The 22,486-nt window shown below is 43.4% G+C and overlaps 1 protein-coding gene across 4 annotated transcripts in view; it reads right to left on the bottom strand.

Annotated features, from left to right (window-relative positions):
- Positions 1–15,290: 15,290 nt before the first annotated feature.
- The window catches only part of BABAM2 (BRISC and BRCA1 A complex member 2), a gene marked incomplete at its 5' end in the record, with an annotated part of 170,467 nt that continues 163,271 nt past the window's right edge, over positions 15,291–22,486 (bottom strand). For all 4 annotated transcript variants that reach the window (XM_080408308.1, XM_080408305.1, XM_080408306.1 and 1 more), the window contains one exon: positions 15,291–17,843. In XM_080408308.1, coding sequence (XP_080264434.1) covers positions 17,780–17,843 — 64 coding nt within the window. In that variant the 3' untranslated portion in view covers positions 15,291–17,779. The remainder of the gene's footprint in view (positions 17,844–22,486) is intronic.

Genomic DNA, 22,486 nt, shown 5'->3' with positions numbered 1-22,486 from the left:
GCCACATGCTCTGCTGAGGCAAACACCAGCCCAGAAAAAGCTGAGCATCCTCTCTGCGACAGGAAAGCTGTGAAACGAGAGGTGGGCAGGCTCGGTCGTGCTGGACTTAGGCAGCGCAGGGCTGCGTTAGAGCACACAGGGAGAGCTGAGAAAGGAAACCAGCAAACCAGATCTCTCTGTCCCAGCTGAGGAAAAAAACAGCCACACAGAAGGTAAACAAATACCATCACCAGTGGAAATGCAGCCATTCTCATCTCCCTCACTCAGGCAGTGGGGAATGGTGCAGGGCTGCCCAACCAGGCTACTGGAGCTTTGGCAAAGGGCACTGGTGCCGACATGGAGATGCACTGCGATTCAGGGGAGCACAGCTGCCACCGTCTGCCCTGGGTTTGGTCCTCTCCCTGGTTTTGCCGGCGAGGACACCCCCTCTTTTCTCACAAGCCACTCCCAGGTTTTAAAACCTTGGCCCCTCTGCGGACCCATGTTGAGCTGAACTAGTGTAAGCATGACACTGTGAATCCTCAGGGCACGAGGTTTTGCCTGTGTGGCAGCTGATGTGCTTTTTGCAAACTGTTTCAGCCTTACGTGAGCCACAGTGAGTGGGGTCTGCAGCCACTGCTCCTGATTGCTGCCTGCCCAAATCCGTGATGATGCAGGGAAGGGCAAAGGGTGCAAAGGCAGACTGCCATGGCCTTTTGCTCATCTCAGCTTTGAGAGTGCAACTGCAGTGTCTGACCGAAACCATGATGGAGCTCTCCTTTGCTAAAATAATTTCTGATTTCCTGTGCAGTGCCTGAGGATGGGGTCCCCAAAGGAGGTGCGGGCTTCCCTAATTTTCATAAAAGACACCGTGCTACACCTAATGAATGCAGGGTTTACTCATGGGTACCTTCCTCCTGTGTGCAATACCATCCTGTGATCTGCCCAGGAAATGTAGCTGGTTTCCTGCCGACAAGCTGGGCAGCGCCTTGTTCGCTGAAGAGCTTGTTCACCTGCCTATCACTCCAGCGCCAGCCTCCTGGGCTCCTCCAGGTAGGTTCTCATCCATGGATGAAAGGCGCTTGCAAAAGGGATGAGTGGCACTCACAAACCTCATGTGTGGAGGGAAAGTGACCTGCCCTGGCTCTGGCAGCGGGAGCTTGACGCCTGCCTCCCTGCCAGCTGGGATGTGGGCCGCACACCAGGGAGAGGGAAATGGTTAGGACACAGACAGGTGGAAGATGCACATGTGCATTGAAAGGACATTATCTCCTAACACTGAGGTATGAATAGGGAACGAGGTCCCTTCAACAAAGCTGCCCCAGTGAGGAGAGGCCAGGGATGGGCCACTTCACTCCTGGTGCTCTGTCTCTGTTGGGGCTGGCAGTCTCCTGGAATGAGCTAATTAACCCTTCAATTGCTGAGGAAGCTCAGAGGACCTTAATTTAACAGTCACTGTGAAAATATTTTGCCTGTCAACAGAGTCTTTCATCCAATGATCTCAAAGAGCTTTACAAGTACTAATTAAGCTCACCAAGGCAAGTATGAATAATTATCGTCATGGAACAGTGTGGAGAACTGAGGCCAAACTTGTCCGAGAGCATCTGTCAGGCCCTGGGGACCAGCACGGAAGGGAAGCAACTCCCAGCTGCCGTGGCCACACTGCAAACTCTCCCGCAGAGAAGAGACTCGGCCTGCAAACTGGCCAAGTCTGCCACGCTCCACTCAAGGGTGTCCTCCCGTAGAAGATCACATGTTCAAAGGACAGGAAAGAAAAATGCTATTTTCATTTTGGAATACAAAGTTATTGATGTCACTATAAAAAAACTTAGGCAAAAATGACATGAAAATATAAACTTCCCATATCAGTATGAAAGCTTTCTGAGTAACAGAAAAGGAATGCTGTTTCATTTATCCTGTGTTTTGTGTTAGTTACTTCTACACTTTCACGTGAGATTAGTAGTTTCTGAAAGTAATGGATAGTAAATCAGGTGTTGAGGAATTAGGGGCAGACTTTAGGGACTGTTTTAAAGCCAAAATGATCAAACACCATTTATGCAGACTTGCTTATTATCTCCCCTTACTATTATAAATCTCAGGGCTTGGTGCACTTTCATTTTCCTATGCCTCCAACCATCCTGCTTAGGCTGCAAGTTCAGGTCTATTTTAAAGTGATAAGGACTCACTATTATTGTCTAGTCTGAACTCTTGCACAGCCCGACCCGGAGAAATTTAACTATTTACCCTGTAGACAGCCCAACTACTTATATCACATTATTTGGTTAATTTTTGTGGATGTATGTGCAACTGCTGAAGGTCTCTGAAGTTTCCCCACCTTCCAAACCCTCCCTCATGTTGCATGGAGAGGCTCCAATCCTGGGCTCCTTGTTGCAAATTCTTTACCTAGAGGAATGTTGTGGGAATGAATATACAAATATTGTGAGATTCAAAGATATCCAAGCAATGGGGAGGGGAGTCATAAATATACCTCGCACAGATAATAGCAGCTATAAATTCTATTGCCTTGATCTGGCTTGGCACCGGTGCTCTGCAGAACTACTTGCTGTGCTCGTTCCTCTCTCTGAAGCAAGCTTCACTGTTTGTTACTGATACATAACTGTAGCATTATGGTCATCTTCTGGACTGTTCCAGATAGAAGCAGCCTTTCCAGTTTGAATTAAGCGCTTCACTTTCCAAAACAATCGCAGCTGAACTGTAGAATATCCATATGAAGTGTGTTACGGGGTTAAACTGATGATTTGTCTTATGCCAGCATAACTTTCCTGCACCTTTCAGACAGCTATTTGGCCTCCGAGTTCAAACCATGTTTGACAGCTGAGCCACCACAGATGGGGCTCCAAGGGATGAACACTACCCAGGGTGAAGAAACCGAGTAGGTGACTCTGTCATAGAGGAACTTCCAGTATCGTGACTGGACCGGAGGTGACAGGAACTTCTCCCCCAGTGGGGCAAAGCCAGAGGTGGGCTCCCAGAAGGGAGCCGATGTGGGTACACTGTGCTGTTTGTGTGGCGGTGGCACCACACGTCCCCTGCTTCAGGCACGTGGTGGGAAGGATGAGTAGGCTCGGGGTCCTTCCTTTTCCCCCCCACGCAGAGGGCCATCTGCCCTGCGGCGCTGCTAACCCTGGTGCCTCTGCCCTGTGCCTGCCCAGGCCCCCCTCACCCATGCGGCTCGAGCCTATGTTTCATTGCTGCTGAATCCCTGGGCAGCTTCAGAGAAAATGGACAGGCAGGGAGGTGGTACAGGGTTGCTGACTGATTAATTAGGAAGGGGGAGCCTCTTCTTGAGGAGCGCTGGAAACATCCTCACCCAAGGCATCGCAAACTGAGCTCGATGAAGTGTTTCAGATCAGTGCTGTCTGTTTCCAATTACATCCGAGAGCATTTCTGCAGGGAAGAGCCAAAGTCTTGATTTATAGGCTTTTGGGCAAGAGAATGCAGTGTTTTTTATTATCTTTATCTCTAAATCTGCTCTTGTAACTTGTTGCTTACAACAAACTTGCAGAGTCTAATGCAAAGGTCTTTTGTTAAGACTTCCTACACTCAGATGCTAAAATCCTTCATTGAAGCCCAGGCTAATTGCTTCTGCATCAGATAGACAGGTCCATCCATTTCACTCTGCTCAGCACGCCCTTGGGAGGGGAACACGTGTTTTGGGACAGCACCCCCTTAGAAGGTAGACGAGCTGGAGAGAAACCTCAGGCTGAGGCTCCGCAGCCATGACCTCGGCCCCAGCCGGAGCCCAAGCACTCGCTCGCACCTCGCAGGCGCTGTGGATGGTGGGAGAGGCAGCCAGCCCGCTCCTGCGCCACTCACTCTGCACCAGACATTCCTCTGGCTGGATTTTCTGCTGCATTGGCTTCCCACATATTTATCCTGACATCACATGGGCTGGGGCCCTTCCCGCCTCTGCCCAGCGTGAGTTTGTTGTGCAAAAAAGAATTGCTTTCAGAAAACCATGTCTTCTGTGGAAGGAAAATGCTCAAATGCAGCGAAGAAGAGTTTTATGAGCTTTGCTTCAATACTTGTTGTGCAACATCCTTACGGGATTTCATTATTTATGATTTTATCTAACTACAGTCTATGCCTAATAGCTCGGAGGTGCTGTTGATTAATTTTTTCCAGCTCTTTGATGTACCGGCAATAACTTGTCCATGTTGCCCTGTGTCAGTAAAGTGGAAATTGCCACGGCACAGAGAAGGTGTGGTATCATGAGGTGGCCAAAGCCGGAACAACTGCCCAAGTCCACAGTAGGACGGAGGTTCCCTCTGGCCATGCTCTCCCTGCTTGCATTGGCTGATGGTGCTGTAATGAGTCAACTCATTAAAATAGGAAAAAACGAACCCAACCAAAAAACGTTGGTTTTTGTTTCTTTTCTGGGTTAGTGAGACAAACTTGCTCTCCGTGTGACCAGGTATGTACTGGAGCCATCGTGGAGGACAAAGGGAGTGATCGGGCAGTGAGGAGTGGTGGGAGGAGGAAGAGGAGGGAGAAGGGCAAGTGGGTGCAGGCTGTAAGATCATCTTTTGACACCACACCCTATGTATGGACACTGTCAGTCTAATTCCTACCGTACTGGTTCCCTCCTCGATGTTGTAATCTGTTTCTGTGAATCTTTTCAATTAGGTATAGTGATTTATTGGTTAGTAGGGTGGGTTTGGGCAACCTCCAGCAACAGACACGAAATCCATTACCGTGCTGAGCTCTGTCCTATTGCTTGCAATGAAAAGGCATGAAATTTTTTCTCCAGGAAATGAATCTTTTTCAAAGTGATTAGAAGATTATATGACTAGGCTATTGAGTGATGCAGACCTGCCCGTTTCCAAAAGCTTCGGTGTAGTTACACCACTTACAAAAGGATTTGCTTCAAGATTTTTAGCTATCCCAGCACATTAGTTGCTGATTAACTGGAGGTCTTCCTGAAAAGAGTGCATTTATCAGCATAAACAGACCTCTTTGTTCCCTTACGTAGAGGTTTTCAGTCTGCCGAAGTTGAAGTGTTTGCCAGTTCAGATTTATTATTTCTTGTCATCGCTTCTCTTAAAGTCATCACCTCTCTGGTATTAGTCCAATTCTGTGGATTTGTCAATCACCACCACAAAGAAAACCAGAGCCAAAATAAACCTGGCACAACTTGATTTCTGTATTACAAATGTACTGGCACAAACATTGTCCACAAAATCTCCCATTTCAGCAAAGTGCTTGAAATCCCATTCACTTCAATTAGTAAGTTAAGCAAGTGCTTAAATACTGTGTTTGAACCAGGGCCTGAAGATTGTACCTCGGCCAACTGGATTTGTTGTCTTTTTTTTTTTTTTTAATAGTTATGTAGCTTTTAGAGGAATTTGCACATTTCCGTTCAATCAAGACATCAAAAACTTGAGTGAGATGAAGGAGAACTGAGAGCAGATACTATGTTGTCTTCTGGCATCTTTCATTTACAAATCGTTTGTGGTAGGCAAAGCATTAAAGATTCAAGGAGAGTGAATGAAACAATGAGATGGTCTTCTACGACACCTCCCTATTCTTAAAGTTATGGGGTTAAATCTTTGGGGAAAAAAAAAGATCTTACTCAGGCAACATGACATAAAGAAGGGAATCACTGACATACAAGATAAGGGAAAAACGTGGAGGACTACAAACAGGCTTTACTTCATGGTAGCTGACGGTGTCTGGCAATTTTATACTGTATGCTATGCCTGTTCTCTCTGTGTGCAATTATATAGGCATATCAGTGTAATGCATGGTTATTACAAAATAAACCACAACATGCTGGGAAGAACATTTTATGCTTCTTAGTTGGACAAGGCTCATCTGGTCTTAATCTGATTTTTTTTTCCTTCTTCTTAAGGAACATCTATTTAAAGATTTTCCCCATTTAGCCAATGGAATCTATGTTAATTTGACCTCTATTAAATCAAATTTTTTCCATTATTCTCTCTGCTGATCAAAGAGCTCTGGGGCAGTTTCCTGCGAGGCAGGCATACCTTGCCGCTGGAGCAGGACAGCAGAGCAGCAGCATGCAGATGCTCCCTCCACCTTCCTCCTGCTGGGAAAGTGGCTCCCAGCCTGGCCGCCTCCTAAGCCGGCTGCCCGCGCTCAGCCCCGGACCCACACGCTTCACTCGCCCAAACCCGTCTCTCCCGGGCACGCTCGTGCTGCCCCACCGGCAGGTTTCGCTTCCCTGGGAGGCAGAGCCATGGGGCACTGTCCCTTTCCCCACGGGCTCTGGGTGCCTTGCTCAGCGCCGCGGGGCCACCCCGGGAGCCCGGCCTGTGTGGTGGCTCCTCTTAGCCACGCAGCTGCTGAACCGCAGGGCGGTGGTGGCAGCTTCTTTGCTTCTTTGTTTTCAACTGGCAGGGCTCATTCCCGCCTGGATGGGAGACGGGAGATAAGCACCAAGCATGCCCGGCATCAGCTGGAGCCTCCGAAGAGCCCGGCTGGCGTAGGAGCGGCCCAGCCCTGGGCTCTGGCGCAAGCCAAGGCGGGCAATGCCGGCATGGCCGGCGGCGGGCTCCTGGGGAAACCCTGCCGATCCCCAACCAAAGTCAAGAGACTTCCAGCTTTAGCCCATAGTCTAAAGGGCTGGAATCTCACACCCACTGGCGGGGCATGGCTATGCCACGTGATAGAGCGGGGTGACAAACCCCAAGCCCACACTGGAGGAGCGCAGCCTTTGGGGCCTGCCCTGCTGCCTGGCCATGGCAGGGACATGGCCTGGTGGCTGCCAGGGTGCAGCAAGGGCAGCCAGGAGCCTCGGCGCTGCCCTTCCAGCCTGCCCGCTCTGCGGCGATGCAGGCGTGGTGCGGCGCAGGAGGCCCAGGCTGAGGACAGAGCCATCTCCCCGACTTGTGCCGAGAGGGGAACGGCTTCCCTGGCCGGGGCGGGAGTGGCGGTGCTGGCTGCAGTAGGGCCTGGCTCGCCACGGAGCCGCCGTGCTGCCCCAGACGAGTCACATCCTTGCCTTTTGCCTCAGTCCCTTGTTTGTAAAATGGACACAAATACTTCACAAGGGTGTTGTGAAACCTAATTAATTAATACCTGTCATGCGCTTTGATGTCCTCGCATGAAAAGTCCTATATAACTACAAAGCATTTTTAATGCTATAAAGCAAGAACTTCTTGCTGTCTTGCCTTGGCAAAGAGGCTGATTAGATGTTATCAGTTTTGCTGTTTACACATACAGAAACTGCTGCAGTACGGTTTGGATCTTGTTTTGTTTTTAAAGAGTAACACAGTAAAATGATGGAAGAGTTAATTTGGGGGTCTGCTCCTCGTAACTTCAGGGAGTGGCCAGAAGTGACTTTATATTTACTGTCAATGAAATAAGCTAAATAAACCTTCAAGGAGAAAAAAAAAACAACCCCACACCAACAACCCACACAAAAACCAACCCAAAAAGCTGACGTATCTGTGCATACTGGTGTGTCCCGATCATACCCACAGTAACTGTGCCGTAAGGCCTTCTAGCCCATGCTTGAGGAAAAAGCCGTACTACGGGAGCACTTAATCCGGTGTTTAAATGATTACGTATGACTTACATTTCATAGAAGTCAACTGGCTCCTAAATAAGAGCCTGTTTGGGCCAGATCTCATTGACTGTTTTCATATATCTGCCATTAAGACTGTCCCCTTTGCAGCTTTACTGCTTAAGCAGTAAAGACCCAACGTGGTGAGCCGGAACCGAGGAGCTCTGATTCCACCTTCATCATGAAATGCATGATGCTGTTCCACCAGGAGACACGATTGCAGAGCCTGTGCCTTAATTTTCACTTGTTTGATAACTAATGTTGAAACAGGAGGAAGCAGCCGTGCTGTATGGCCCTTCCCTTAGAGGGCTCAATGATGTATGTGCACAGCGGAGGGATGAAAGTGCAGCTTTCCATGTTAAAATTCTCAACAGGCCTGTCTGGTGCTGCATCTAAAGATGCACTAATAAGTTAATGACAAAATACAAATGCGTTGACTCCTGTAATTTAGAAAACTGGAGCCGAGGGAGTCTTAATAATCCTGCTTTTCTTTCCCAATTAACACTGTTTACTTTCTGCATTTCCTCGACCTTGAAAAGCAATCCTGCACAATTCCACGTACTTGCCTCCACCTTTAGCCCTTACAGCATGAACGCAGCACCCAGACTGCGCACGGCTCAAGCAGCGTCACACTTGGTTTAAATTGGATTATAAAACTAGAATAGAACTCCATATAAACATTTACTCCACATTTACAAGATGTACTTTGCAGTCAGTCCTTCCCGGACAGGGTAATTTTACTGCACTCAGCAGTGTTGTTCCAGACTGACAGCAGCACAGTGCAACGAGCCTCTGCTCCTTCCCTCTCCGGCTGCCAGCACCCACTTTCTCTCCCTTCCTTGAACTCTAAAACTGGATGTAAACTTGGACATCTTGTGAATACAGTAAATACACACATGAAGCACACTGCAATGGGCTCGGGCTCCTTAACGCTGTCATTCCAGCAGCTGCTTCAAAGCTTGGGAATACCCAGAGCTGCCTGCAATCAACAAGCAATTGCTTACAAGCAATTTTTGGGTCTTTTCTGTTTTGTTTTTAATGACAATTTCTCCCTGTGCTCATTTGGACAGCATTTGGAGGGCAGTGGGATCCCATGCACAGCAGTGTGGCTGGCAGCGCTGCAGCTGAGCCAGGTGCGCTCAACCCATCCTGCCCGGCAGAGCGAGAGGAGAAGGAGCCAAAGTCCAGCTCAGGCGTGAGCAGCTGGAGGCAGGAATAGGCACAATGAGAGGAAACTGGGTATATCGCCTTTGCAAAACCAAATAAACACCACATTTGGGGGGCAGGGGGAAGGCTCCCAAAACCCAGCTTGCACAAAATCTTTTCCTTCCCCGAGCAACAGTGGTTTGTAGAGGCTGAAGTGTTTTCGCACTGAAAGCATGGCATCATTTGGGAGCTTTCTCTACATTCTACAAATTAACAAAACCCAGGGAGTGTTTTGCATTCAATAGTTAATCACAGTTGGCTGAGTGTTTATATTTTTCTTCACTGTAAAGGCATTCTTGGTCCGCCTCCCAAATAGCTTGTTTTGTCTGTGAGATTTAATCTTGAGTGGCAGGATTAGGTGCAAAGGCAAACCTCAAAACAATTCTTACTTTTTCTATAGCAAGATGTCAAGATGTAAAAACTAGCTTCCCTGCAAACAGGCCCCTCAGGCGGGCACGCACAGGGCTTCTTGCTACAGATGCCAGTCTGCCCTGATATGGTGGCCCATAAAGCATCTCATTTCACTGTTTTAACTCCTTCCTGTTTGTGAACTGCTCTTTAAATAGTCTATAAACAACTCCAAACAACTAGAATTCAATGCATGTTGGACCAGTTTCCAGGCCTAGCTCCTCCCTGAAGAAGCATCTTGTTTGTATACGGGGAGCATCGGCTCCAGCTGCCTAGCCTTACTTTCAAATCCAAACATGGTTTTTCTTCAAGGCAACATCAAGGTACCTTTCATAAAAATGAAGGGATGATGCAATATGTCTATAGTGCTTCAAGTACACAGTACCACAAATACTGAGCTACTCTGCTTAGAAATAACTTAGGGAGTTACTTAAGAGTACTGTGTTGTATAGACATCAGCCATGTTTCTGCAGCTGTCCCTACTAACACAAGCGAGTGACTGAAAAAGTACAGAATTTAAGTCTTTACACTTCTAAGATCTGAAAATGGTTAGAAATGGAAAACTATTGCCTCCCAACAATCTTTAAAGGTAGGTAATATCAGGTTGTGCTTGATTGTGCTCAGATCTGTATCACAGGTTTTAAAAAAGGTAATAAAACCACGTCCAAGTTTCCTGAGAGGTATGTCTGCAGATCATTTAGTCCCGTCTTTCACTCGAAGCAGAACTACCACCAGCTGCTAGATGAGGACCACCACAGCATTGCCTACTCATAAATCTCCAGGGAGATGCCCCAACCTCCAGGGACACCTCTTCCATTGCTGGACTGTGCCTGGAGATTTGTGCTTTTGATGGCGTCACTTTTGGAGGAAAAAATTTTGGTAAGTCTTCCCCATAAACATAATCTGACAGAGCCTGAAGAAAGGAGTCATGAAACTCCCCAAGAATTTAATAGCTTCTTGCAGCTCCCCTAATCCTGCGCATATAATGCTAGACATAGGTATATACTGTTGGTGTTTCTTTCCTGTATATGCTTTAAAACCAGTAGAAGTTATTCTTTGCAAAGATGGGGTCTATGTAAATAATGTGTTAAGTTCTGCTAGTAAACTCCAGCGCCTTCTGAGATTTTTCTCTAAGCTGACTTCAAGCATATGACCTGCTTTCTGAGCCTGCTCCAAGGTACCTCTGGAGCAGGAAAGATAAATAACACTTCACACAGTATAGCTAATGTGGGGACCCTTTTGCCAGAGTGTATCACAGTGCTGAATACATGGTTCAGTGTTAAAAAGGACCAAATAATCCCATGATCCATTTCCAAACCACTGTAATAAAAATAACGCTAAATTCAACAAAAGGGCCATTACAAATGCAGAAGAAATACTCCTGTCACCCATAACAAGCATGACGAACCCAGCGATTAGATTATTTTTGAATCTCTTCTGTAAAGTACCCCAGCACCAGCCAATGGCAGAGACAAGGAATGGGATTCAGCTGAGCAATGCCCTGACAGACAACACACTCTCTTCGAAGCAGGCACCTCCGACTGTTGTTTGCAGCCTTGCTCTGAAAAGCCTTTTCCTTACAAGCAGGCTTTCACCCAGCTTTGCGTGAGTGATCTATGTCCATGGTGGTGCTGAACACCCATCCACTGGAAGAGAGAAAGGCAGGACCAAGTTGCAGGGTTTTTTTTCATGCAACCTGCCCATAATTAGCCTCAAGCAGTGGCTGAGTCACTCACAGGAGTCCCGGGTGCTATTAGGACCAGACACGCCATGGCCCAGCATATAATTATACCAGACACCACCGCGCGGAAACTGCTCCATTTAGCTATCTGACCCCATTAGACAGAAGCTGTTACTTCTTCTTGGCTACAAGTCTTGTGGGTGCTCTGAAGAAGATGAGCCCCATTGTCAGAGCACAGACTCATTCACCCAAACTCACCTCTTTCTTGCTGAAACCAGAAGATGCTGTCCTCTTTCCTGGTTCACCTGCAGGCTGCCCGAGAGCACCCCTGTGGTCCAGAGGCAAAGAGAGATGCTGAGACACAGCACCTACTAGATACAAGGGACAGGGAGATGAGTGCAGAAAGTCTGCGAAATGCAGCACGCTGCAGTATCTTTTTCACCGGAGCACCATGACAAAGCAACCATTGAAACAAACCATGGAACTGAAGAAATGTAAGAAACAAGCTGTTTCTATAATACAGATTTTTATTTGGACATTTTGCTTCCCCTTTTCATAATGATGATAGAAAAGTTCAGGTGGGAAGCTGGTTGCTGATGGCCCCAGAACTTTTTACGTGCCTCTAGGGCTAGCAATGCAAGGAGAAAGTTTTCTGCAGCGTCCACTCTCCAGTAGAACGGAGGCAGCTGAACAGAGAGCAGGCTTGGTTGGCCAAAACACACAAGAAAACACCCTTAGCTGGCAGGGCTGCACTTGAGTTGCAGCTGGATTTTGCAGCTGCCTTCTCCTATCAAGGCATTAAGAGGAAATGCCACGCTTCAGCCACAGCAGGGTGGCATTCCCCTCTGGCACAGCTCCTCTGTTGGGTACAGAAATGACCCTAGCCCCAGCTGGTGAGCAACCAAAGCCCATTACCTCCTGCAGCCTGGATCTCACGGAGAGGGAGCAAGGGGGACCTGGGTAGCGGAGGAGGCTACGTACGTCAACGGAGCCAGCAAAGGCTGTTTCGCTGCTCCTCTGAGGAAAAGCAAAAAAAGGTCAGTTTTTGTCACTCTTTGTTGTCATCCTGTCAGACCGAGTTCCAGTGAGGTTTGCTGGGAGGGGTGTGCGATGCTTGGGCTGCTGCTGACAGTGCAGTTCAGAGAAGAAACACATGGCTCCAACCTCAAGCTGCTACTCTCACACCAGTGCTACATCCCCTCTGAAAGACACAAATAACCTTGACAGCTGCTCTGATTTTTGATCAAGCATTAAAAAACTTTTGCTGAAAGGGACAGTGGAATAAAGGAAACAAGATGTCAAATTATAATCAGCTTGAATCATTTCAAATAAACACCAAGGAAATAAAATGTACCCTGTTTGCTGGCAGGCTTGATGGCTTACAAAGCACTCGCCCCACCCAAATCAAGCGCTCAAAATGGAGCAGCAGTGGAACAGAAAACCCCAATAGGGTAAGATTTGCTTTTCCCTGGTACTGCATTGCCATCCTCAGGGACAGAAAAAGCATTATTAGGGTTTAAATAGAGTTTGATGAAAACACGGAGCACCCCAAGGGTCAATTTTCACCACGGGCAGCTGCAGCACGAGGCATTAATTCTTCACCCTCTCTGGTGACAGGAGAAACGCAGGGAGCTGTAGGCACAAATAACGTTAGACTTCTAGTGTGTATTTTGCTTTTCATGCCTGCAATTAAATGCTTGCTTTACTTCCTGTTGTTTAAAACTGTATTTATTCTTTAGCGCTGCAAGAAAAACCTCCTGTATTTTTTTTAATTTGCACTGGGGACACGTTTGAAGGCCCATATTGTAGACTCAGCAAGTGGCAGGGCAGCCGCCAAACCTTGCTTCCTTTGTTGATTTCTTGATGATTTAAGACCTATTTTCAGCAGCTGATCCCAGTTTCCCCCCCCCCCCCCCCCCCGCCTTTTTGCTTGGTAACTACCATTTTAACAAAATGGTGTTTGTGCAATGCCTTGGAACCAAGAACTGAGCTTTTAAATGTAAGACAGGGAATAGAATCGGAAAAGCAGCACTAAAATCCCCTGCACACCATGGCTTTTCAAGCCACATGCTTAGAAATATATGGCAGAACCCTTGAGTTCTTGCAGAATAGTATTTAGACCGCTAGCCTTTTATTCCTTAGCTAAAATTACTTGCATGTTTCTGATATTTGTGTTGTTTACCTTCCCCCAGGACATAGTTTGAAATTATTTTCTGAATCTACAGAAATCAGTAAATAAAACCATACAAAGAGCTCTATACTGTTAATGTACACTGTTCAGACTTTTACTGGCTTTGCCCATAGGGGCAAACCCTATTGTTTCAAAGCTCAAACAGGAAAAGATACAGTCTGATCAATGGTTTGTTTAGGTGCAGGCTTCCTTCAGAAAAGGAGAATACACTTTCCCCCTGCTGAGGCCAAGACGCAAATTAAACAAAGATTTGGTGCAAAAAATGTACCCAATGCCATCAGCACAATTATCCTCTGTTCTAGGCAACAAGAGTCCTTCCTCGGAATTATTCTGTTGTGGAGAATACAATACTTAGATTAATAAATAAAAAACAGTTTCCACTGATTATTTTTATGGCAAATAATTCTGTATTTAATGCAGTCCCATAAGATGCTGGCACACACCTTGTGGCCTTGTTAAAACATAAACCTCAAGCTTGCTAAAAATAGCAGTAACTAGTAAGGATGAATCAAAATTGTCCCAGAACATTACAGACACCTGAAAATAAAAACTGAAAAGGAGATGACTTAAGGGATTTTCAGTAACATTTAAGAAGTAAGCGTAACCTTTAGGTTTAATGAGCATTACAATACAACAATTACAGAGACATAAGTAATTTAAGCAGTCAGTTTGGTGACAGACTTCATTTGCTTCACAGGGCAGGGTCAGCACCCTGTAATTAACAGTCATGGTCAGAAGCTGTGTCCAAAGCTTGTTACCTCCTTGCAGCACACCTTTCTCACAAGTCTGGAAAGGTGAGAAACTCCCGTTCTCCACTGACAAGAAGACTTACCTCCTCATCTCCATGTACTGCTGCGGCATAGATGTGGTATTAGAAATGTATTCCAGACGTGCAGGGGTGACCCTCACATGCTACTACAGGTTTCTGTCACCTGCTTGCTTTTCTGGTAGTCGAGGGCGCTGACACAGAAGGATGTCTAAGCAGCACTCCCCACTCACTACTTAAAAAGGCTTTTGACCTCTGCTAAACCCCCAGCCTTGTATTAGGGGGGCACTGCTTGATGGAGTCTGCTCAGACAGTCCCCTCTTTCCTAGGTAAGAAGCGTCTGTGCAAACCATCTGAATTAAGACTTAAGGTAATGCATTTCATTGATAAATCTTGTCTCCCGACTGCTGCAAGCACCAGCCAGGATGAGAGAAAGGAAACACAGAGAAACGTGGCTAGTGAGGGTCTACCGAAGCACAGAAGATCCGTGCTAATTCTAGCAATGACTGCCTCTCAAAACCTGACTCAAGTCTACTCTATAAACAAATGTGAGGATGTTCAAAGACACCAACGATATCAAAACCATTGCTGATTCAGCAAATGAAACATGCTGATCAACAAAGCAATATCCAGCACAACAGCAAAAACAATAAAGACCAAACTACATATGATATAGTTAACTTTCATTTATTCTTCCAGCTGCTTGTCCAGTCTTTCCAGCAAGTTCACAAAAAGTCTAACTTTGAATCCAAAAGATTTGGTATTACTTCTAGCACAGTGGTTTACATATGCAGATGAGTAAAGGCTTGACTGTAAGTTTGCACTTTAAAGACCTTTGGAAAATCACGCATTAATGGGGCTGAGTAACTAGAGACATACTGCATACTTTCAATCACAATTATAACAGAGAAAAAGTCAGGCTTTTCGATACGTTTGTAACATTGCTATTTTTTTCCTGCGTTTTGTAGTTCTCATAAAGCAAAGAAACTAGCCTAGGTCTGACTGCTCCTTTCAACCGCATATATCACCTAGTAGGAAAGAGAGCACTGAAAGTCTCTTGCCATTAAACTGGCCACAATAGATAGTATCATAAAACAGGAGATGGCAGAAATAACTCCAGTGTACTAGACTACAACTTCTGTGGCTAAGCTAAATGCCTTCAACAAACACTTGATTTGATATAAATTATTGACATTTCCTCTTTTTTTCCGATGTAGTATTTATATGGTAATCATCCTTCTGGAGAGATTTCATTTATTTTTTGTCTTTCCTTCCAATACCCCATTTGTAGTGCTAACACCACCAATATATCCTTCTGAGAACTATCACGAAGGGCTCCATAAAGTACTCTGCAGGTCAAAGAGCGCAGGGTGGTTTTGAAATAAAGACAATGTTCATTAAGTGTAAGAAAAATGCCTTTTCTTCTGATCTAAAAATTGATAGGCTTGCAGACTTTCTCTCAAACACAAACAGTTTAGTTTCTAAACTTCTCTAGCTTTTTCTTTAAAAAAAAAAAAATGCTACCAGTTGTAGCATGATGCAAAATTAGACAGAAATCATAGGTTCATTTCCATATAAGCTAGTGAAAAGTTGGTGAAACTACTGAATTCAACATAAAGGAATTGTTGATTTAGGCTTTTTATATCCTCAGTGTCTTTTCTTACATGGCTTCTAAACCTCTAATATTTTTTTTTGTATTAATTTTATTAAAATTTATTTTAATACTAAAGCAGTCAGTCTAAAATTACTAGAACTGAGGTGAAGGATGCATTTTTTGTTGAAAACGGATATTGACTCTGAAAAGTGGACCGCTTTTTGAAATGTTTTGCAATTGCTAGCCTTTGAATCACGGTAACTTCTGAATAGACAAAAAAATATGTTGGTGCCACTTGGACAGTCAGGTATATAAAGCAAACACGGTGTTCATGGGGCAACCACTACACCACTGAGTAAAACACAAGGTTATAAAATGCAAGATCCCAGGAATCTAGTGATGTAACTCGAGGGTTTGGCTTTTACCTTCTGAAGATGGCTAGAGGTTGTTTCTATCAGATTTTGAACACTATGAGAGCAAATACTGTTCATCAGCCATCATCCTTCTCCCACCCCATTCACAAGAGTTCGCTTATTCTTGAATATGTGTGTGTGGCTTTGACTTTACCTGAAGAAATGCAGATGTGAGACCATCCCGGTGTATTGCACAATGTGTGGGTTTTTAGCGATTTAAGGTTGTTCAGTTACAGTTTTGCTATTCACATAAACCCATTACCCTCCAAGTCTTGGTTTACAGGCAAAAGCCTAACACAATGCCTCCACAGAGGGAATTCAGGCTCAGACTTTTGGAGCTGTTTACAGCCCTCGGATAATGCAGTGAGAGTCAAAAGGGGGTGGGTCACAGAACAGAATATGCCCCCTACTTCATATATTTGCAATAAGGCTTCTGATTTTGTTTGCAGCTTAATTTCCAGCCAAGAACTTCAGTATTATACAGAAACCAAAATTTTGCTTACAAACTAGCTAAAAATACCTGTAGTTTCTAGAGGCAAATGATTTGCATAATTCTTAATTATTAAGCCTCACTGCTCAAAACCTATCTGCATTTCCTAGGTGGACATTTGCCTGGAAAGCACTACTTTTAAGGTCAAATAACAAGTTTTCGAAAGGGTAGGAGAATACTGCCTATCAAATAATTTGATGAGATTTCAGTGTGTAAATAGACAGTGGTGCTATAGTGAGTAATTTCAAATTAAATGTTTTCCAGTGCCACTGTATCATCTGCATACTATTAATTTAGTTCCTTTTATTTAGCAGAAGTAGGGCATATTTTCCATATGCCATTTATAAGCAACGTACACTGTTAATTTTATTCCTTACTGGAAAGTACCCTGTCTATTTACAATTTAATTTGGGAAGTGGCATTGTGACAGTTAGCCCCAACTGGTGTGCCTGACACAAGCATAAAAGAAAGGATGAATAGGTGGGATTTTGCATTTGGCATTTCAGAATTAGGGAGGTAATGTTTCCAGTTAGATACACTTAAAAATTATTTCTGAGAAGACATGTTGAACTTAAGCATTACACTAAATACCTATAGCCCTACATTATTTCATCAGTTATTTTTCCAAGACATCATTCATTCCTTTGTTGAAAGTTTACTTCTTCGCAGTATTTATCTTGCTTGGAAAAATTACAGGTCTATGAAAGAGCTTTATTTTGTTATACTGATTTATATAACTAGTTCCTTGTACACTGGTACTAAAGAAGCAGAACTTTTTCGTAATGGTAACAGCAGTTCATTATAAAAACACCAAAATTGTACAACTGGAAATAAAAATAAAGCATAAAAGCATAGCATTTCATATAAGATAAGCTTTCAACTGAAATATTAAAAAAAAACCCTCCAACACCCTGCCATATTAAAATCAGACCAACCTGAAAGGCACTGAGAATTGAAGTGTGCAACTCATATCCATACCTGTGAGAGCAATAACCACAGTGAGACACAAACCTCCAAGGCAGAATATGGCACTGTACAGTCCATTAGGCATTCCTGGTACACACGGCAGTTTTATATTTTCTTAGGAAAAGCTGGCAATGTTAACTTAATATATAAATTACATCATATTTCCATGGAAAAAAAATAATCCAATTTACACCATCTGAAGACAAGGAAACAAGGCATAACATACAGGACACTGTTGACACAAGAAAATGTTATCACATCGAAACACGCCCTTTTAAATTTACTCCAGTGGATAATATAAAGGAATGGTGGTGGCAGAGGTAAAGGGACAGGATGAATATCAAATATTGAGTTTTAAGCATGCTAGTGAGGTCTTTGTTTGAGAAACCTGACAATACCTGAAGCTACCAAAATAATTTCAGAGGCAAGAAAGCACCTATATCAAGACAGTCCAACCATTTCCAGGCATTCTTCTTGTGGGCTGACACACGCAGACTGAAGAACCTGTCCAGTACCATCTTCATGCCAGAGGCTGTCTAAAGCTTCCCGTTAGCAAATGCTGCCTCCTGGAACTGGGGGACAAATGTTTTGAAATATGCCCTAGTGAAAAACAGAAAATGCATGGTTAGGAAAGAGTAAATTTAGAGTATGGTGTGTGCATGTATGTACCTAGGGTTTTAACAGAGAAGCACAATGTTACCATGCTCAGTCTGTTATTAGATCTCAAAAATGGGTAGTGTTCTTCTTACAAGTTTTTAGTATGCAGCAGATCCACACACTTCAGCTTTCTCGACCCAGCAGTACTACTTTCTTCAGCGTCCTCACCGCTAATCTCTTAAAGTGGTCAACATCAGTAACTTGACAGTGTCAGAAGAGCCTGATGGACTGTCCATATTTTATCCAACGCAAAGCTCCAGAGATAAACTGTATAATGCACTGGAAAAGAAACCTTTGAATGGCCGTAGAAGTGAGAAACACTTAGATGAGCCACAAGTGTGGCTACGCCACTCCCTGCAGCATTTTATAACTGGGACTTTTTGATACAGTTGATGTGTACCATGTTTCTGGGATAAAAAGTGGGCTTTCTTCCTCCATGTTGAAGAAAGCTTCACATATGGTATCAAAGATCTGAAGACAAGTCATTGGAGCAGGAAAATTTTGAGTCAGAATACGTGCAGGAGATAAGCTCTTTATCTGTCTCCTTACAGAAATCTTAATGCAACACAGAGTCACTGTTGATGGCAGTAGTTTATGTAAGACATAGTCAATAAATACTAATACTTTGGATGAACTGTAATTCCTTTTATTAGACTTTGAAATAATATTATTCTATAAATTAAGATGTGCTTTGTATATTTTGGATCTTAGTCTATCTTCTTTACAAAGAGTCGAGTGACTCATAAATCTGTAAAATGAGTTGATCCTAAGTATCCAAAATTGAGCTGGAACTGTACCTTTGCGTTTATTGCACTGAAATACTCAACTGTGTACTAACCGTACTTTAGGTCTCCCAATGATACCCTTTACTGCAAGTTATATTAGAAGCTGCTTCATCATTCTATCTTTGGTTTCTGCTTACTACTTTCTACACCGAACTTTCACTTTCTCTACTATTTTTTTTTAAAAAACATTGCTGTTCACATCACTGGACTTCATAAATTCCTATGCAAGAAGAACCTTCTCCTGTTCTCCCTACCAAAAAATAAACACATCTGAAGTGAGAATAACTGCAATTATGCTCATTACGTTACTGATTTCTCTGCTGGTATATCTCCCGAAGCAAAAATATGCTGATCATCTTCCCAATCATGATATGTGTTTCATAATTTGGGTAGAAGCTTCGGCAACCACCTGAACACCAGTCATACCTCCTCACATCTAGAAATGCTGCCAGATCACAAAAGAGAATGCTCCCCTCTCTTTGTGAAGTTGTACCTGGCAAATTAATTAACAGACAGCTGCAGGCAGCTTTTGTACAGAAGCTGTAAACACACACAAGATGCTGTCCAAAGGTTAAAAGAGCACGGGAAAGCAAAAGCATTTCTGGACTGAAGAGCTGAGCCCAGAAATGGAAAGGACAACCAGCACATGCATTTATAGCATACACAGATTGTGCTGTGTGTTTACAAAGCAGACTTCGATTTATAGAATCAAAGTCAGAAAGCAGCCCTCGTAATCATGCCCACAGAAGTGACTGTTCACCCTGGCACATAGGCATACATAAACCAGCAGAGAAGGTATGCCTGTCGTCTGATCGTAACAGTCCAGTGCCGTTTGTATACTTGTGTTTTTATTGCATACCTCCGAAATTGTAGCCTCGGTATGTTCTGGTCAGCTCTACGTCATTTTGCTAACTCAAGAAATATCACTTGCACATTGTCAATGCCAGGATCTATCATTCTTATATTTCTCCTTGCATTATCTGTCCTAACATTTAATTACATTTCTTCTGCTTGCTTATTTTAAGTAGCTTCTTCCTTCCCCTTTGACAGTTTCTCTGCAGACTCTCTTCCATGCACATGCTCTTCTTACTGACTTGATAAATGTTACTTAAAACTTTCCTCTTCCTAAACTAAAAATTCTTAATCATTACACGGGATATAAGCAGAAGCGTTTTCCCACATTTCCTTTCTTTTCTGAAACACCTCCTTTATAGCATTTCTGTGCTTTGTATTAAAACCATACCTACTGTGTTACATTTCAATGACTTCTATGCTAGGTAAATTCCAGAATGAAAGCTTCTGATACCACATACACCCTCCCACACCATCTTTATCTATACTTGCATCCTTTCTTTTCACTGATTCCTGCAGTAGTTTGTAGCCTTCGCTGCAAAACTAAATCTAACACCTCCCTATGTTCTGATCAGATGTTCTGTTTCAAAGAGGATGTTATTTCACTGGTGGTTCATATGAACCTCTTGGCGATGTTCCATACACTACAAAAATGCCATTAGTACTTCACAATCTGTAAATGTCTACTTTTTTCTTTCCATACTTTAAAGTACATGCTTAAGTTTGCCCTTATCATCTGTGGTCTTGTCCAGACTGAAGCAAATGTAGTACCACATGTTTACCCAGGATATGTTCCTCTATTTCTGCCCCTCTCCCACACAGCCTAGGCATCTGAGATGAAAGAAATTTTGGAAAAAACCCATTTGGATAATTATGGTAATCACACACACAAAAAATAAATTACCCCCACCCCAAACCAAACAAGACCCTGCAAAGAGATCTACAAGCACAATATACTTGATAGGACTGTATCAGCTACACCACATTCAATAGACTGAAGAGGAAAGACGGGGAAGTAGGAGAAAAGAGGTTAAACTGCTTCCATATTAACGAACCCTGCATTACAGGGAGGGAAAGGCAAGTGTCAGTGTATAAAAGTAATAAGACTTATTTTGAGTATGTATGAAGGAGTAGAACAGGCAGCAAAGACATTACTCATTATTAGAGCTTGCTGGAATTATTATTATTTTTTTTTAATCACATGACTTCTGCAATGGAAAAGTACATTTTTACCCAGTTGCGTGCATTTCTGTGGAAATGCTACTGAGTTTTCATCAGGAAAAGGAGGAGAAGAATGAGGTACTTCAGTTTGGCTTGATCTGAGAAGAGATGTTCTGGTTTGTAGAACCGAGCCTAAACATTCAGTTTGATATTAACCTCCTTGTCTGCCGTCCAGCATCTCAGAGATGATGCAGCTAGTCACACAGACAAAGCCCTGGTACATCACAGGAGTCATAAGTACAAACATAACACCAGAAGTAGTCTCTTCAAAGGACATGCTCCATGAAAAACTATGGGATAAATCATAAAAATTTCTGCTTCCAGGAGGCATTGTGCTACTGCTGGCAGATACATTATAGTGTCACGTTAATTGCATTATTTTTCACATATTCCAAGCAAATTTTTTTTTCAGAACATTTTGTTTCATCTGAACTTCGGGACAAAATCATATGTTAAAATATTTGAATTTCCTGTGAAATGGAAATCCTGACATATTTTCTCCCCTGCAGAGATTACCAGTAAGGAAGAAAATAACATGCACCGATTACTGGCTGAGGATGTTTCATCTATCAACCAAATGGCATTGAGGTCAAAGTGTACATTTCCACACAAATAGGTCCATGGCATGGACATATAATTCACAACTGATTACATGAAACAACTTTAAAAGAATTATAGAATTGTCTGAAGGACAATACTCTGCTACAGCCTGGATGGTAAGGGCCTCTTTCACATGGAACACTATTTCTTTTTATGAAGCTTTTAAATTGATAGAAATACTTATAATCCAGCATCCTGTACATACAGGCACAGAGAAACAGTGAATGTAAGCATTAACTTTGGAAAAAGTTAATTTCATTTCTCATACCCTATTCACATAAACCTATTCGCACAAATTTAAACCCTCAATAACTTGGATCTGTGCTATACCACAGAATTCACATAAAAATATCTCAATTTTGTTTCAGACTCTTGGCCATATGATACTTTCAAGTATCTTCAAAGTGTTTTGAAATCATTATTTTATATCCACTAGATACATTTTTCAGCTCTGGAGAACTGTGATTTATAAAAACTCAGTGATTTGGGTACCTGTTGAATGACACTGAAGATGCAGAAAGCTAACCTGACCTGTGGTACCTCTAGGCTGTGTCATATGGCAGAAATCAGTTTTTGATGAAAGCTTTTTCTCCTTTCTGTGAAACACCGAGTTCCTTCTTCTGCTTTAATCTACCATGTTCTTGGTGGGTCTGCGCCACACTGACCTTACACCAAGCTCAGAAGAACTGCACAAAATGCTCCTTCAAATACAAGAGAAACTGGTTTGTACAAAGTCTGTAGATACTCTGTACGTGAGTGTTGAGCACAATGGCTCTGCATCTCTCTCATAATGGTTTAGATCTTTGCTTAAACAGTGTTTAAAGAATTGCTTTCTTTTCAGCTTAGAGTGGGTGCCAATCTTCATACTCATACAGGCACGTCTAACTCTTTGTTGAGTGTCTTACTGTAAGAATCTATTGTTTTTTGTCTATTTGTTTTTGTTGTCTCAAATGGTCATTTTCCAAGTTCAAGGTAGGAAGTTAACAGGGTTTCTATGGAATTTTTTCTTCAGCACTCTGGAAATCAACACATTTTGCTGTAGTTAACCACTATATACACTTGATAAGGTACATTGAATTTCAGGTGCTACACTCAAGGACATCTGCTGAGAGCAAAGCACTTATCTTC

The sequence above is a fragment of the Falco punctatus genome, assembly GCF_963210335.1.
Source record: "Falco punctatus genome assembly, chromosome: 12".
Lineage (NCBI taxonomy): Eukaryota > Metazoa > Chordata > Aves > Falconiformes > Falconidae > Falco > Falco punctatus.
Note: the sequence above shows the minus strand (reverse complement) of the source record. Positions and strands in the feature narration are given on the sequence as shown.